The sequence below is a fragment of the Equus caballus genome, chromosome 8, assembly GCF_041296265.1.
Source record: "Equus caballus isolate H_3958 breed thoroughbred chromosome 8, TB-T2T, whole genome shotgun sequence".
Classification (NCBI taxonomy): domain Eukaryota; kingdom Metazoa; phylum Chordata; class Mammalia; order Perissodactyla; family Equidae; genus Equus; species Equus caballus.
In genome coordinates this window covers 6240992-6259066 of record NC_091691.1, presented here as the reverse complement: position 1 = coordinate 6259066, position 18075 = coordinate 6240992, and the positions used below count along the sequence as shown (strand labels likewise).

At 46.7% G+C, this 18075-nt stretch overlaps 1 protein-coding gene across 1 annotated transcript in view; it reads left to right on the top strand.

Annotated features, from left to right (window-relative positions):
• The first annotated feature begins 3053 nt into the window (after positions 1 to 3053).
• Positions 3054 to 18075, top strand: part of SLC5A1 (solute carrier family 5 member 1) — a 57135-nt gene continuing 42113 nt past the window's right edge. Inside the window, exons 1-2 of the mRNA NM_001081872.1 lie at positions 3054 to 3210; positions 9274 to 9345. Coding sequence (NP_001075341.1) covers positions 3076 to 3210; positions 9274 to 9345 — 207 coding nt within the window. The 5' untranslated portion in view covers positions 3054 to 3075. The remainder of the gene's footprint in view (positions 3211 to 9273; positions 9346 to 18075) is intronic.

Genomic DNA, 18075 nt, shown 5'->3' with positions numbered 1-18075 from the left:
AACTAGACCTTCCCCGGCCTTCCCTCAACCTTATCTCATCCCCACGTCAAAATCCTTGCTAGCCGTTTGGAGTATCCGTGCTTCTCTTTCAAAGTGCTTATCACAATTTTATAGGTATCTGTCTCATCTTTGTTGATGGTCTCTCTCCTCCACTGGCTTGGGAGCCCTGGGAGGGCAAGAACCCTGTGAGTCTTGTTCACAGCTGTATCCCCAGGGTTGGCGCACATGGCCTGGCACATAGAAGCTGCTGTTTTGAAAACTCATCTAGATTAAAGCCATCTCCAACTATTAAGAAGTAGTTTTCTTAATGGCATTTTCTTAATGACAAAATGTTGGAACATATGTATTTTCAAACTGGCAAGTAACAGACTTTTTTTTTGTTTTAACACCTTCTCTCCGGTTGGCAAGGGGAACAGTTTGCTCCAACACCTTCACTCTGCATGCTGGAAAATGCAAACAGTGCAGGGGAGCTTCTGGGATGGGGGAATGAAGGTTTCTCCTCAGCCTGTAATAAGTTACAAAATCTGCTGTAGCTAATGTTGGTCTTTACAGAGGAGAAAGTGCCAAGAAGCTGTAATTTTCCAAAGGCTTGCTGGTTTCCCATTGAGGAAGACACACCGTAAGAATAACATGGTCAATTCCCCGGGGAGTTTCTATCCTAATCTGCTGGGTAAGTGCTTTGCTATCAAACTTGTGGTTAAAGTCCTTTTGACATATTTTGTCACTCCCCAATAAGATATCCTGGGCCCAAAAGTCTCTCCTTACCGTGCTGCTCTTTTACTGTCACTGGAATGTTACCCACGCCCTCCATCTCACTTTTTGCATGACGTCTTACAGAAGCACTCAATCAGACTAATTTTACAAGGTGTCTGGCAAGCCGGAGAGAAGCTCAACTTGGCAGTGTTGGGAGAGCAATATATCTGGGTCTCAATTCTCCAGCACACATTTGCTTCTCTCCCAGGAGCTCGAGAGTCTATTTCTTGCTTTCCTTAGAGGCTCCTTTTGTGAACAGCTCCAGAGCTCTGGCTCATCTGCTACCAAAGACTCGCTAAAAACCCATATTATGAGCAATTCAAAGCATGAAATGAAAATTGATGCTTTCAACTTCTGTAACAAGGAAAACAGGGAGCTGCCAGAGATTCTGAGTTCCTTTATTTTCCACCTCAGTTTTCAAGAATAGAGATACCAGCATGTTCTATGAGGAAAGAACGTGGACCGGGGCAAAGCATGCCTCCCTAAATTGGACCCCATTAAGGCAGAGCTTTTGCAGGAAAAGACAAATTTGGTAGCACTGTGTTCACAGCAAAAAGAAAACTTCAGACTCAACACTCACCAGAGCAAAGATGACAAGCAACTCCCTGTATATAAAAGTGCATTAAAACAATGAATTGCTATGCCCTTGGGAAAAAAAAGAGAAACTGCTCTTTTGTTGCAAGAATGAATGAATGAATGAATGGACTTTTTTGGTCTCTCCCTGCCTGCCATCCCTTCCCTTCTCTGGTCACCCAGGTTCTGCTGTCCTAGAAAGATCAAAGGACAGCTCTGTCCCTCTTTGAAGTCCTTTAGCACTTCCAGTCCTCCCTCCTGCTCACTTTTTGGGTTTGCTTGTTTCCACAGTCTTCACTTTTGGAACTTGGCACGGGCTGGCTGCCTGCAGCTGGGCGATCAGGGCTGAACTTTTTTCCTGTGGGTGGGCTCACTTCTAGACCATACCAGAAGTTCCCTGAAGGCAGGGACTCTGCTTGGCCCAGAGCCAGGTGAAAATGCTTTGCTGGATGTGGGAATGAATGGTCATGGATGAAAGGCAAGTTGCTCCAAGCTGCGGCTAACGGCTGAACTCTAAGGCTTGGGAGGCATCCACAGCAAAGAGCCCCTGCTTCCAGGTTCCCCAGAAGAGGAATTCCCACTGTCTCTGGGCAGGGATTATTACCGGCCCTGGACATAGCCTTACTACAGTTTACAGTCCTGGGATGGGTGGGGGGGAAATGGACAAGACCTCAGCACTGAAGAGGCAGGAGGGGATTGGACCTCAGAGGCAGCAGGGTGTAAAGGGAATAGGCTGGGGGCATTTGGGCTGTGGAGGGTTGTCTGGTGGTGGGCAGGGAGGGCGTGAGGCAGAACAGCCTCCCGGCAGCGTTTGTGTGGTCCTTCCCCCTCCCTGCACCTCATCACTCGAACAAGGCTCCCCTCTCCAAAAGGGGTTCTGTGGCCTCTGGCCCCAGCCCCCTAGCGCATCCCCTAACCCTCCCTGAGCTGGGCCTGTGCTGACCTGGGCTGCAGGGCCACCTCTGGCACTGGCTCACTGTGGGACCTTGGGTGAGTCAGGCCTCCTCTCTCAGCCTTCTCTGTTCTGAACCCCAACTTTCAGCTTAGACGCGTTTCCAGATGGGCCACCGAGTCCCTAGGAGGGGTCGGGGTCTGACGAGCTCCTTGGAAGGATTCTTGCCTACCACCTAGCTGTGATTTGGAGCCCTTTCGAGGAAGGTGTCTAAGCTGAAAGGTGCTGAATTTTGCCGGCAACATCCAACAACTTCAGGCCTTCCCCAGAGTGTTCTCCGTGGAGACCAAGAACTTGGCTGATTCCTGAGAACAGCCCTGAGCCCATTCTGCACACGGAGAAGCCAAGTCCACAGAGGGAGTGGGATTGGTCCAAGGGCAAGTGACCTGAAGCCTCTATGCCGCTGGCCCCAGGCAGCCTGGTTCCTCAATGGAGCCGCCCCTGCTCCGTCCGTCCAGGGTGTGGCCTGGCTGTCGTGGCTGCCTGGCAGGGTGCCCGTTGCGGGAGCACAGCGGGCCTTTGTGCCAGGCGGGCACCACCCCCTGGCCGGCCCCTCCCCGCTCACGGGACAGTCCTTACCTGCTGGCCCGCGGCCGCCGCGCCAACAGGTCGGCGTGCTCCTCGTTCAGCGCTCTGCGTCCGGATCTGCTCCCCGACGGCGCAGCGCAGGGGCCCCTCATCGCAGCCCAGCTGTCCGGAATTCGCGGGTCCCCTCCCCCGGGGCTGATCATTAACCAGGAGGCCGTATAAGGAACAAGTGGCCTGGGCGGGAGGGACGCATCGCCGCCGCCGCCGCCATGGACAGCAGCACCTGGAGCCCCGGGACCGCCACCACCGCCGCGCCCCTCGCGTCCTATGAGCGCATCCGTAATGCGGCCGACATCTCTGTCATCGTCATCTACTTCGTGGTGGTGATGGCTGTCGGGCTGTGGGTATGTGGGGGTCCTGGGACGCGGGCTGAGGGGGCGAGAGCTACCGGGAGGGACGAGGGGGGCGCACGGAGGAGCGGGAGCCTCAGTGAGCTGCGAGGAGGGGAGAGCGGGCTTAAGGGTCTGTGGAAATGACTTGGAAGCGCTTGAGAGGAGTTCAGGGGGCACAGTGTGAGATGCGGGGTGGGCAAGCAACGACAAGCAGAAGTGTGAGGGGCGCCGAAGGGAGCCGGCTAGCTAGGCCCACGGAGGGTACCTCGGACCTCTGAGCAGAGGAGAGTGGGAGAGTGCAGAGACTGCGGGAGGGTGTGAGGGGCAGCAGAGGGCCAGCTTGGAGCTGCAGGGAGGGTCCCCCGGTTTGAGAGATGAGCCCTGAAGAGGTGACTACTGTCCCGCCTCTTTGTCATCCAGTTGTGGATGGAAAAGAAACAGTGTAGAATGGGAGAAGCAGAAGCCTCTGCCAGCTGCAGGTGCTGTGGGGCAGCCCAAGGTGGGGGCAATGCCCGGTGTCCCCTTCCTGGGAAATGCTGACCTGAAGGCCTTGTGTCCTGGGATCACAGGGGCTGGAGCGAGTTAGAGTTGGGAAAGCTGGGTCATGAAGGAGGAGGAGGAAGACTGGAGCGTGGCCTGGTGCTGGGAAGAGGGAAATGCCTATGGCTCCCCTTTGGGACTCTGGGGACACACCAAACCAGAGGAACTTGTTCTTAGCAGCCTGGAACTTGGAAATTTCACTTATGACAGACTCTGGCACACCCAGCAACTGGAAGAGATGTTTTAAATGTGCAAATATTCCAGCCACTCTCAAAGGCTGTTGTTGGGGTGACCAGCCAGGAGGCTGCGGCGCCAACAGATGGTTGTATCGAACTCTTTTGACTTAGTGGAGAGGAGAGTGGACATTAACCCTTTCATGGCCACAGAGTTTTTTCAAGGGTAAAAGGAAGTGTCCTTTTTTTTTTTTTTTAAGGAATTGTAGAAACCAGGTGTGATTGAAAGTTTCCTCAAGTGTCGCAAGAGATTGGTGTGGCTGCTTCTTTCTCAATACTCTCAGCTTCCCACATGTAGTGGAAATTGTCCAACCAGGAGCCGGGATTCTCGAGTTTAGTACAGGCTTTGACATGGTTCCAGCCATGCGACCTTGGGTAATTCTCCTTAGCCTCAGTTTACTCAGGTGTGAAATAGGTACAATCTTACCTATATTTATGACTCCCCAAGGTTGTGAGGATGGGCAGAGATGAATTTGAAAGCTCTTTATGGACTTTAGGAATCTTTTTTTATACTATTATCATTTGCCCTCCAGGGTATGAGCCAGGCCCTGAGTTATTTTTGTCCTTTTAAGTAAAATGGGCAAAAGTGGTCAGCTGGGTAGGACATCGTCGCAAAAAGCCACAAGACAGAGAAGGCAGGAGTGCTAGTCCCCATTTTACAGAAGAGGAAACTGAAGCCTCGTATGGTTGTGGTTTGCCTAAGCTTACAACTCATGGATCGTTCCTGGGACTCGGGTCTCTGGACTCTTCCACAATACCAGGAGCTTTGCCACCTTGCCCACCTTCCTCCCCTGGCCCCACTCCAGCTTATAAGTGCTGGAGCTGAGATGTGAATCCATCATTTGCAAGCTGCGCTGTACTGCCTGTTTCCCAGACAATCGCTGATAATCTCTGTACCCTTATCCAATCTCATTCTAGCCTTGCTGATTATGGTATTTACACTTTTCAAATATCTGTGAATCAGTATCACTTGTCCTGTTAAATGCTACTTAATGAGCCTGCTAGTATTTGTCTAGATTTAATCTTCCCCCATTAGTCAGTGCCTCTGCACCCTGATCATTCAAGGGGCTGGATTTCTTCCAGTTGACATTCCTCTTTTTTCTATTGGAGCGTCAAGAGTGGCTTGGTTCAGGGTCAGGCATCCTGACCTCTGCATGATCTCTGGGCTGCACAGAGAACACGGTCTAGGCTCACTGGGCTTCCCCAACTTAGAAAAAACATCCACAGCCAATGGCCGCCTGTCACCATCCCTATCTCTTCCAACATTATTTTGTTCTGTTTCACCCTTTTCTAATGCTGCCTCATCCAATCACATTTGCATTGAGTTTATAACTTCTTCAGAGTCTGTTTCCATTTTTCATTCATCGCCTCTCAGTTTGCTTCTTAGGGGTTTCATCTCCCTTTAGGCTAATCTGTGACTTTATTCTTTCTGGAAGATTTCATTAAGCTAATCTGAAACCCTGTATGCCAGGGCTTGTTAAACTACGGCCATGGCCAAATCTGGCCCAAGCCTGTTTTTGTATGGCCCACGAGTTAAGAACCTTTTTTACAATTTTAAGGGGTAGTGAAAAAGAAAATAAACAAGAAAAGCATGAGGCAGAGATTGTATGTATCCCACAAAACCTAAAAGTACTTATTATCTGGTCCTTTTTCTTTACAGGAAAAATTTACTGACCCCTGCCTTCTGTAATCATTTGCACTAAGAGCATCATTGGATGCCTGAGTAGGAATGGCTGATGGGATAGCCCAACCTTCCCATTTTACAGATTAGGATCAGAAATGGTGTCCGGAAGTCACTCAGATGCATCAGCACCAGAGCTGGACTAGAACCCAGGTCTCATGATACCAAAGACAATGCTCTTTCCACTATCTTACCTTTCTCCCTCCCTAACACACTGTCCTTTCTGGGAATACCCTCTCCAAGGTCTTTCCCCTGACCTGCGTTGCTGTGACAGTGTCCTGCTGGTGCCGAATTCCTCACATATTTCCTAAAGTGAGGGCCTAAAGTTTATCAAGTTCAACCCTCTTCACCCTATGCTTGAGTCTTATCTTTACACCGCTTGACAAAATCATCTTGAAAAGTTGTCAACAGCCTTCACTTGAATACTTCCAGCAGAAACTCTCCCCAGTGGATTTCCATCTCTGGACAGCTCCAGTAGTGAGGAAATTCTTCCTGGTACTGAGCTCAGAGCTGACATCCCGGAGCTTCTCCCGTTGTGTCTGGTTGTGTCTTATGCAGACCACACTGAGCGAGTCTGTCCCCCCTTTACATATCAGAACACGATATGCCACACCTGAGTCTTCTCTTCTCCAGGCCCAACATCCCCAGTTTCTTAAGCTTCAAACCAAGGTCTGAAGTGCCTTCCTTTTGCTCAATATTTTTATTCCGTTGAGAAAAAAAAATGTGGGTCAGTAATTGTGCTTCTTTTGCCTTGTGGCTTACAATTGTGAAATCATTCTCTTCTAGTTGCAGGGTGGACAGGCAAATTTAATGCCTTGGTTCACAAGGTGGGCTCTGGAACTTTCCTTTTTTTTGAGCATCCCTTGCTCACGGAGATAGTGTCTTTCTATTTGTAGAGTGTGAACAGCAGGGAAGGAGGAGGCAGGGTACATGAGCTGCAATGCATGCCTCAGACAGCATGTATTGAGTGTTGCTGACAGACTGCAGAGTGCCTGCCTGGAGGGGTACTGCTCATTTCCAGGAGTGTTCAGGGTGGGACATGGGCGAGAAGTGGAGGCAGAGGGCACTGTGAAACGCATTCATCTGACTTTTTGTTAAATGTGCACCATGCATAAGGCATTATACTCAGCATTATTATGAGGGATTAAAAATTTGTAAAACGATTACCACAATCAAGCTGATTAGCATTTCCATCACCTCACATGGTTACAGTTTTTCTTTTTGTGATGAGAACACTTAACATCTATTCTCTTAGCAAATTTAACAATACAGTATTATGAACTGCAGTCACCATGCCATACATTAGATCTTTAGATTTTATTCCTCTCATAATGGAAACTTTGTACCTTTTAACCAACATCTATTTCCGGCAACCCCCAGCCCCCGGCAGAGAACACGATGCAGTCTAACAGAACAGAAGCCAAAATATAATGATGTACACCTGAAATTTACACAATGCTATAAACCAATGTGACTTCAATAAAAAAATGAATATGTATTTGAAAACATCACATGTATACCTTAAACGTATATAATTTTTATTTGTCAAATATACCTTAACAAAGCTGGAAAAAATTTGTAATATGGTAATGCAAAGTAAAAAATTTGTAAGGGCTGTGAATGAGGTATAGACCAAGTTCACTGGTTGTTCAAAGGAGAGATGGATAATTTTGTTGGGGGGCGCAGAAGGAGGCCATCGGTGAGGAGGGAGCTTCTGTCGCGGAGTGTCAGGTGAGGTTTCAGGAGGAAGGTGGCATTTGAGTGGCCTTGAAGGATGGGTATGCAGTGTCTGGGCTTGCAGAGATGAGGGGATCAATAAGCGGAAGAGGAAAAGGCCCAGTGTAGACACACCTCTCCTCACCTTTTGTCCATCACGGACATCATTCCTGAATTATCCAGCTCCCCTCTCTAGTCTCTGTCCTCACTTCTTCCTCCAAGCTCTTCATTTCTGAAACCAATTTGGAAATGTTGTATCTGGGCTCCAAACCCACTTTTCCTGTCCCTCCAACCCTCCTGGGGGTGTCATCCTGCTTCAACTTCAGAATGACCTTCAGAATGGCCTCTCCCTGGCTAGCTGCTGGAGCCTGAGTCCTTGGGACTTATTTCTGTTTCAGCCCTGGCTACCTTGTCTGCTCCTTGGGTCTGTTGGTCCTCTTGTTATTCCCAGAAAAACCACTACAGAGATCATCAGAGTATGTCCTATGGGAGGGAGGACCCTTCCAAGAGTCCAGAAAGATCCTAGCCACACTCTCCTTGGCACTCCCTAGCACACAGGGGTGCTCAGCAAATCTCGGTTGATTGTTTGGATGCGTGAATGGCCCTGCTTCCTAAAGGACTAAGTCCAGTACGTCTGTGCTGTCTGAGCACCCAGCAGTGTGCTCTCTGTAGCAGACATGTTTGCTGAATGAATGGTGAGTTTCTAAATGCCTGAAATGTCACCATCAGAGGTTAAGTCCTTTGGACCAGTGATGCTCTTCACCCTCAGGGGTCACCTATGAAAACACAGACACCTCTGACAGCGCTAAGCCTTTATCAGCCATTAGCATTTTCAGGGAGATTAGTAAGCGTCAGCTAAGGGAAGGCCATCGTTAGAGAGAGGAAGGGGGAAGGAGGCGGGGGCGGGGGGGGGGGGGCAGAGACACTGTCCCTGTTTTTTGGTAGAGGACTGGACCTGGGCCTGAGCTGGACCAGGAATAAGCTCAAGGTTCAGAGGCAACATTCCAAGGGCTGGTGGTCATTTATTGAAAATATATGTCCTTCTTCTCATAAGCCTTCGGTGGTTCCCTACTGCCTATAGAATAAAGCCTATACTTTTTAACCTGGCATTTGAGGGTCTGTAGTCAGCCCCCACTTCTAACTACTCTCCCCATTTATACCTCTCAGCCAGGTCACCAGGTAATACTGTTCACGCTTCCTTCCCTCCCCAGACCGGTGAAGTTCCACTTCTGGGTCATCGCTCCTGCTGTTCATGCAGTCTGAAGTATCCTGTCCTTCTTTTCTCCAACTAATAAATCCCATTCTTTCTTTAAGACTTGCTAAAATACTGCCCCCTCTGTGAAGCCTTTCCTGACACCCTAGTCAGAAAGAATCCTCTCCTTCTTCTGTCTTCATCATCATAATCATTCCTCAGTATTCATAATATATTGAAAAGTAATTTTTACCTCAAGCTCCTACCTATATCCCAAGAAAGTTTTGAGTTGAGTTTCATGTTCAGTCTTTTATGTAATATTTAGTACCAAGGCTGTGCACTATAGTATTTTTCTTCTTTTTGTTTTAGATATAATTCATGTACTGTATGAGGCTTTTAAAAAGCATGATATTTCCCTAGGTACCTTCAGTATGCTTGTAAAAAAGGCATAAAAAGTTCCTTTTCCCTTTGTTTATCAGATGAACAGATGTAGGAGGAGTGACTTGCTCAAAGCCACGCCTTAAGCTCATTGCAGAGCTAACACTAGGGCATCTGAGTATACTGGAGCTCCAGGGGAGTAAGGAATGGGAAGTGTTTCGGAAAGTGAAGTAGATAGAAGAAAGTGTGGGTACGGTGTATATGGGTACATTCTGTTGGCAGGCAAGGTCACTCTGTTCCCGTTTTCTATTAAATTTTTGCCTCTTCCTCCTCAGGCTATGTTTTCCACCAACCGTGGGACTGTTGGAGGCTTCTTCCTCGCAGGACGAAATATGGTGTGGTGGCCGGTAAGTTTTCTCTGAAATACTATTTGCTTAACTGTGATATTCCCCACAGGAGGCCATTTTCTTCTCAGTTTTGGGTGGTGGTGATTCTTCCCTCTTGCCTTAGATCCCTGATAGTGGGTCTCCTGCTCACTAGGTCTCCTGGGCCCCTTTAATCTCTTGTGATAAGGAAATAGCCTTTAAATAAATAATGCTTGGAATCCTTTAAGGGATAAATAGAGGAAAAGACTACACAAGGCGGGCAGTATGGAGAGGCAAAAAAAAACCCCACCTGGACCGACGTGGTCTGGGCGAACTTGAGCTTTTGCAAAGTGGAGATGGTAATATTTACCTTCCAGAGTGTTATGAGAAGTGGAGACCACTTATGGGGTGGAAACTCAATAAACAGTAGCTCTTTTGCTACCTTTTTGCTACTTTAAGTCCCACGGAAGACTATCTGTCCCCTCGGGAGCCTAATGCAGTGCCTGACACTCAGGAGGCCCTCAAGAGATGCCTGCAGACTGGATGGAGGAAGAGGCTTCTACTGTTCCCAATTACAGTTCTCCTCATGTCTCGGTAGACTTTGTATTTTGTATATTTGAGAGGTGTTTCCCCTGACCCTTGTACATGGGCAGCACTATCCTAATCAAAGGACATGTGCATGGTGGGATGAGAAGCTGGGAGGTCTCTTCATCCTGTCAGCACAGGGTTCTGGCTGGTTTATCAGTTCGGTTCAATGACCATTTCTATCCAGAGTTCTCACGGAAACAACTGGTTGACCAAACTGACCAAATTGTGCAATTCCTTGGGCTTAAGATCCAAGCAAGACAGGCTGGTGAAAGAGGTGGGTAATGAAGCATACATACAATGAGAAAACAGTGACAGCTATGAGTTGATTGGAGGAAGCAAGAAAGTAAAGACTGTCGCTGTCATATACATATCACAGGGAGAAGTTATGAGGAAATCACGCCACCTCCTGCAGTTGGCCTTTGATCAGCTATTTTGGGACGGATTTTAGTAACCGGAATCTTCATAGTTGCTTGGGTTATCCCTGAAGTCATTTCTGCTTTATCCTTAAGGTGGCCAAGAATACTGGGTAGATGCTGATTTCCATAGTGGGTCCCTCATGGTGATCTCTCCTGATACATTTTATCTTCTCATGCTTTTGATTTTGGTGCTGTCCTAAAAGCTGGTATTGAATAGACAGCTCTGATCACAAAGTTCAAGGTAAGGCTGGGGTGGTCCCTCTAGAACTGCACTATGCAATATGATAGCCACTAATCACACTGGCTATTTAAGTTGAAATTAAAGTTAGATAAATTAAAAATTTCTTTCCTCAGACGTGCTAGCCATATTTCAAGTGCTTAATAGCTACATGTGGATAGTGGCTAACATATTGAACAGTGCAGATCTAGAACATTTCCATCATCATAGAAAGTTCTCTTGGGCAGTACTGCTGTACAGATTTCAGAGCCAAGGCTGTCATGAAATCTCAGTGGATTTGAGATTTGCTGAACTGGAGAACTGAATAGGACCTTGAAGTTTACTTTAGTTGTTTTGAAAACAACCCGCCCTCCACCCCATTTAATGCTCCAGTGCCCCCTACAGTAAACCTGCCAAGTGCTCGTCTGGCCTCAGTTTGCACCCAGCCGCCTTGTCTCTCCCTCTCCACATCACTATGACAAGAAATTCATATCTCTTCATGTAAAATTTCTAAGGCTGATTTACTAGGGGTAAGACCTCAGCTTCCAATCTCGGGGGTGGGGTGGAGAAACCTGCAAGAGAGGGAGGCATAGGGCAGAACCACCCTTAGGAGACATGCATTTTGGGCTAGGCCTGGGAACACATCACATCTTAATCAGCGATAATGCCTGTCTTCCTGATGGCGCCCAGGTCTGAGACTGGGCTGAGAGTTGGTTGATGAGAGGAATTAGCTCCACCCAAAGCAGGTAGGATTCAGTGGTTCATGTGGGGTTTCCTGTGAGTGGTGTTTTTCTTACTCATGTCTCAGTGTTGGATTATTATAAGCAGCAGAGAAACATGGCATCACTCTTTTATGCAGAAGTCACTGCTTCCTTGATGAGGCTGAAATTTGACTTTTCTTCCTCCAGTAGTTTCCATCCAAGGCTTCATGAGATTACATTCATGGTTTCTAAACCTGCCTATGTGTGAGAATCACCTGGGTGTGCTTTCTGAAAATATAGATTCCTGGGCCTCACTCTAGACCTACTAAATGAAAAAACCTTGGAAGAGGGACCTAGGAATCTGCATTTTTAAAAAGCTTCCCAGATGCTTTTGAGGATCAGGCAGGTTTGATAATCACTGGTTTGGGTAGACTCTTATCCCTCTGGTCAGATTTATTGAAAACATCACCATCTGTTAGGGATGCTGGAAAGAGGGATTGTTGAATGGGGAAACAACAATCTCTAGGTTTCTCTCAACTCTGAGAATGCTCTAATTCAAGAAGATTCTATGGCAGAATGAGCATGGGCTTTGAAGTCAGCATACCTGACCTGCCCCATTTACTAGTTGTGTGACTCTGAGCAAGTTACTGAATGTCCCTGAGCTTCAATTTCTACGTCTATAAAAAGGGAGAATAATCCCTACTCTTGAGGGTTCTTGTCGGCATTAAATGAGAAAATGCGTGTACAGCACTCAGCACTGTGCTTGGCAAGTGCTCAATAAATGGGAACGTTAAGGAATGGAGGGAAGGTCAGGAGTACCAAGGAACCCTCCTGTTGGCGTCTGTCTGGTGCACAGCACCTAGTCGTGCCCAGTAAATGGAAGCTAGCATTTCCGTGACGCTGTTGCGGCTGCTTCACTTAAATTTAACTTTCAGATTGACTGTGTGAATAAATGAACATGATTTATATGTATATTTATTTATACTACTGTAAATAATCAATTCCAGCTAGACATTGACCCCTTTTTAACATCTCTGAAATTGGCTTGTGTGTTATAGTCAAACAGGGGCATGCTATAGTTTAAATGGCAATGTTTTTTCATTCATCGTGCTATGTAGTTGGTATTTTAGACTCAGTAAAGTATGGTTATAAAATAGCGGTTTTTGAAAATGTGTTCACTATGACCCTTAGATGCTGCAGAAATGCTCTGGGGCTGCCCTCGTCCTCCTTCTCAGCAACTCAACCTTTATTTATTTTATATAAGGACAGTCTGCCGAGATTTTGTTTGAGAACAAGATTCTGCTGACTTACAAAGTTTAAAAAACTGCTAACTTAAAAGAAAAATAAGCATGATGATTTCCATTCTAAAATTTAAAATGGTTTTAAAACACTACTGCAATTCACCCTTGAAAGAAAGAGTTGAAGGAAAACATGGCATGCAAGAAAATGCAAATCTCAGTACTTTCCAAAATTGGAAAATAGTTTAAACTGTATCAAACATTTCTAAATTTCCCTTTGTATTAAAATACAAAGTCATTTCAGGCCTGTCCACCAGGAAGTTCATAACTGGAATATCAGTTCTCAAATGTGCTGGCCCCAGTAGAACATCACAGGGTCACAGGCTCTTCAGAACTGACGTTTCTCTCAGCCTGTTGACTGCAGCAGAAACCCTCCAGTGGGGCCCTTTACTCCCTCCATCTTCCTTTAGTCCCTTTTCTTTGTGTTGTAGGAGGAGTGAGCCACCAGAGAGGCTTTGGGAAGCGAGTGGTAGTGGATTTTAGGAGGGGAGGACTTGTGTTGACCTTGGGTTGATCCACCTGAGGCCTGGAGGGTTGAGTAGTCACCAATGAGAAAAGCAGGAGGAAATCAGAGCTTGTAAGGTCTAAAAGGAGATTGGACAGAGGAGAGGCCAGTTGGGGGCATTCCTGGAGACTTTGGGGACTTTGACAGGAGCAGTTGTTACCTGTAACAGGTGGAGATCCAGGAGCTCTGGAAAAAGACTCCATTCCTAAAAGGTTAATGAGGCCAAGAGAGGGAAATAGTTTGTGCCTTGGGCTGGGGAGAGAAGTGAGCGACAATTGGAGAGGAGGAGCCAGGACTCCAGGGCTGGGTTGCAAGAGGAGTCAGCTTACATAGGTAGGCAGGAGAGAGGCCTCCAGAAGCCTGAGTCATGGAGGAGGCAAGCCAAGCCAACTGAGTAACGTGAAACCATCAAGCTATACCTTTCATAACTGTGGGTTGCTTGGTGGCCCAGGATTCCCTTTTGTATGGCACCGTGGTTTGGCATCTTTAACAAGCAGCTGCCTATGAGCTGTGTTGTAATGATTATTTGGGGATATGGGAGATGAGAAAGCAGGAATGTGAGGTTTGAGGGGGAAATCCCCCACTCCCTGGCTAGTGGTAGCAGAAATTACTTAGGGAGGCAGGGTCCCAGGTACACCGTCCAGTGGAGGACTCTTGTTTTGGAGTAGAGTTTGGTCACACCTAGCAGAGCTAGCTCTGTGGGAGCAGCGGGGTGCAATGGAGCTGAGCCAACCCTTCCACAAACCCCTGCAAAGCAGAAGTTAGCATTCCAAAAGGAGTGGGAACTGGGAACCCCACAAGGAACCTAAGGACTTGGCTTGTCCCAGTTTTGTGACATTGGGCACATCATTAACCTCTAGGAACCTCAGAGAGTCTCCTCTGTAATGGGACACAGTCAGATGGAGGATCTGAAAGGCTCTTCCAGAACTAAAATTCTAAGATTCCACACCACAGAGGAAGGAAGAAATAGGACGAAATGAGTGTGGGCGTGCTAGCCAGTCCATTGCCAGCGAGGGTCTTGAAAATGGAACCACTGTGTTCTCTCAATAGCCACAGTTCCTTTCCTTTCTCTATTATTAGAGAATCATCAGAGAGGAGTATATCATACTGGTTTAGGGCAAGGGTCAACAAACTTTCTCTGTAAAGGGCCAGATAATAAGTATTTTTGGCTTCACAGGCTATCTGATCTTTGTTACAACTACTCAACTCTGTTGTAGTCGCATGAAATCAGCTGTGGACAATACATAAACGGATGGGTGTGGCTGTGTTTCAATAAAACTTTTTTTACGGAAACAGGCAGAGGGCCAGATTTGGCCTGGAGGCCCTAGTTTGTTGACCCCTTGTTCAGGCCTGGTCTCTAGAGTTGGGCTGCTTGGGTTCGAATCCGGCCTCTGCCCCTTACTAGCTGTGTAACCCTATTTGAGTTACTAAACATCTCTTTGCTTTACATTTGTTATCTCTATAATGGGGATAACAGTACTTACTCAAGGTTGTTGTGAGGATACATATAACCTCAGAACAGTGCCTGTCACACAGTAAACTCTCAGGTTTAGTTCTTCTCCTTTTTTCAACTGGAATCTTTTGCAGGACTATCACATCACTTATCTGATTGAATCTTCAGTGATCCAGCAAGAATGATGATTAACCCCATGGGTTGCCCAAGTTCACACAAGATAATGACAGAGCTAGGACTCTCTCTGTTCTTCCGGTTATTCAGATCTCTTTCTCCTTATCCTTTGAGATGGAAATTTATGAGACCAATGGGTATGGTCTAAAGGTTTATCTGAAAACCAAGAAATTCTTTTTTAGGGCTGACCAGAGACCCTGATAGAAATTTTCCCCGAGGAAAGAGGGCAGCTTCTCATACTTCTCAAGCTATCTTGAGTAAAATCTTCTGATTTTATCTTTAAGTCTCTAAAACCCAATGATCAGATCAAAGTTCAGCCACTTAGGATGCTACCAGAGTGGCCCACGGGAGTCCTGGAAGAGCCTGGCAGGCCTGAGACCTCAGTGGGAACTCATGAATGAGAGAGGAAGAACGTGAACTGGGTAAATGGACACAGGAGAGGCAGAGAGCTCCCCAAGGGAGCAAGGCTTAGAAAGAAGTCAGACGGAAGATGCACAGCCCGGGTGAAAGTGACCGTCAGGTCCATTGGCCCTCTCTTCCTGCTCTGATTGCTTTCCACCTGCATGTATCTATCTGTGCTCTCCTTTATCCCAGTGTCCAGTGATGAGGGCTGAGTCTGTGTTTTTCTTAATCTTTTTAAAAAAATCTCTTCTAACATCTAGTACAGGGCCTTGCATCTAGTAGGCACTTGACAAATACGTGCTGAATTAAAGAAATGGGAGGGAGAAGAGGGACATGTCCCTAGACCCTCATGCTAGACTGCCTTGTTGATGTCACCTGGGACGTCAATCTGTTATTTCTGCAGTGTCCTCACAGTGTAGGTAGTGGTAAGAGTTCAGGAGGTTAGGAGGGTGCTGGGTCTGAGTAAAAGCCTGCCTCCAGCAGTGCTCCATTTTTCTTATTTCTAGGTACAGAGAAAATTTTTTTTCTTTAGGTTTCTTTTTCAGACTCATGGTAGTAAAACCGGGAAAGCAAGCCTGGGCTCAATCAGAGTGCCCAATTACAGCCCACATTAGACTCCTTGGTGAAGTCTGGGGTTGCCATGCTTCTTCACTATCTCAAACATTTGGTTTTTCTCAGTTTGAGTCAAGATTTTGCAAAACTTGGCAGTTCCCTTAGATGTGTATCTCCTTTCTGGTGAGAGTTTTTTTTGCTTAGTATGCCAGTTGCTGCCTTGCTCTTAAACGACCAGTTCCCTCTCCTCTTCTCCTCCCTTTCCTCTTCCTTCTTCCTCCTCTTTCTTCTCTCCTTCCTCCTTCTCCTCTTCCTCCTCTCTGCTCTCCTCCTCTCTCCCTCTCCCCCTCATTCTTTTCTCTATTTCTTTTTGGTGGGGCCATTTCCCTCCCATTCTTCATGGCTTAGTCTCCTCTGAGGAGTTTCTCTGATTAATGTGTAGCCACTCACCACCCCATCCATGTATTCTGTGTGTTCCTAGGCATCAGTTGATTGGTATGTAGCCAAGTTCCTGCCATCTAGCTTGTACCTAAGTTCCTGCCTGCTCCTTTCCCTCTGGCTTTCTTCCTAGTATTTTCTAACACATTAGCACTTCTGCAGGCAGAGAAAGGAGAAAGTAAATTATGCTCAATATTTCTAGTTGGTTGAAGTCAGAAGAGTGCTGAAATGACTGGTTAAGATGAAGTCCTTGGATTATTCATGTTAGAAATGTTTCTGGGCCTTTCCTGTCTACCATTGGCACGACACATTTTAAGTCAGCTGCAGCCATATGTGTCTTTTTGGGTTAATTTTGTATTAGGGAGGTGTTTTAGAGTTGGGGTTAAGAGCATGGACTCTGGAGCCAGGCTGCCATGGTTTGAACCTCAGCTTCACTCATTCCTAGTTTTGTGGCCTTGGGTGAGTTACTTAATCTCTCTGTGCCTCAGTTTCCTCAGTTGAAAAATAGAGATCATAGCACCTGTCTCACAGAGTTGTTTTGAGGATTAATTTACTTAATACGTGTGAATCTCTTAGAACAGTATATAGTTAGTACCACCCAAGTTGGCTATTCTTCTTATCATCATCATCATCATTATTATTATTGTATCTCATCTCCAGATCCTCCTCCTTAAACTGTGAATTTGATAATTTATCTATTTATGCATTTCTCTTCTTTCATTCTACATCTACATGTTGATGACCTACTATGTGCCATATTCTGTGTTAGGTGCTGGCATATATTTGTGTGTGTGTGTGTGTGTGACACACACATTCTTACAAAATATATCTAAAATTACAAATATTGGTAAGTGTTAAGCAGGAAATGTATTTGAGTCAAGGGTGGGAGGGATGGAGAGGGGTCTTTCTTAATCTACCTAAGAGAATCAGGGAAAGCCTTTCTGAGGATTGAGTATTTAGATTGAGACCTAAAGGACCAGAGGGAGGCATCCACGTGAAGATTGGGGGAAGAACAATCCAAGCAGAAGGAACAGAATGGTCAAAGGCCTGAGGTAAGGAGAAGCTTGGGGTACTTGAGGGGTACTAAAAGGGGGCCAGCATGGGGGAGAGATTGTACATATCGATCAGGCCCTTTGGGTAAGGGCCCTGAGTTTTTGAGGATCCCAAGGATGAGCCCATCTGAATTGCTGGGAGGGTCGGTCTCCAGTCTTCTTGACCTATAAATGCTGACAGAAGACCTCATCTGCCCTTTGTGCCAACAACCTGTGGGGAAATGCCAGCTTTGGCAGTTATTTCCTGATTTCCTGCCCTTTTGGTTCTTGGGGCAAAAAGAGATGTTCATGAAGATAATGAATGAAAGGCACCCATTGTCCATGGAGGACGTGAGCTGACGTAAACAGAGATTATGATGACTCTGGAGCAAGGCCTGTGTCTAAATATTAACAGAGTCTCAGAAATAAAATATTCTGAATATATGAGCCCTACCTTCTCTTCTGTCCCCAGCCAGGAACTATGATCCCTGAGAGATGGCAAGGGTCAAAGATTAAACCTTTCCAAGCTTCCCCAATGGAAAGCTACTTTATGAAGGGAATCAAGATCCCTATTCAGATTAGAGACTGAGTCCCCAGAGGATGAGGGAGGAATCTAAAATACGAGTGTGATGCAGAGGTGCACATGCTGTTCATGAATTTACAGTGAGATGGGTAGGGGGCTCTGACCCCACTGTGCCCCTTCAGGGAAGTGTGGTGCTGTGGCTTCCCCTTCTGTCCTGTGGATGTCAGTCATGTTTGGCTCTGGGACCTTGGGCAGATCACATCACTGCTCTGGTCCTCAGTCTTCTCATCCATAAAATAAAGATGAGAGTGATACCTACCTCACAGACTGTTGTGAACACAAAATAAGATAAAGTGAGGGGCTGGCCCCGTGGCCGAGTGGTTAAGTTCGCGCGCTCCGCTGCAGGCGGCCCAGTGTTTCGTTGGTTCGAATCCTGGGCGCGGACATGACACTGCTCATCAGACCACGCTGAGG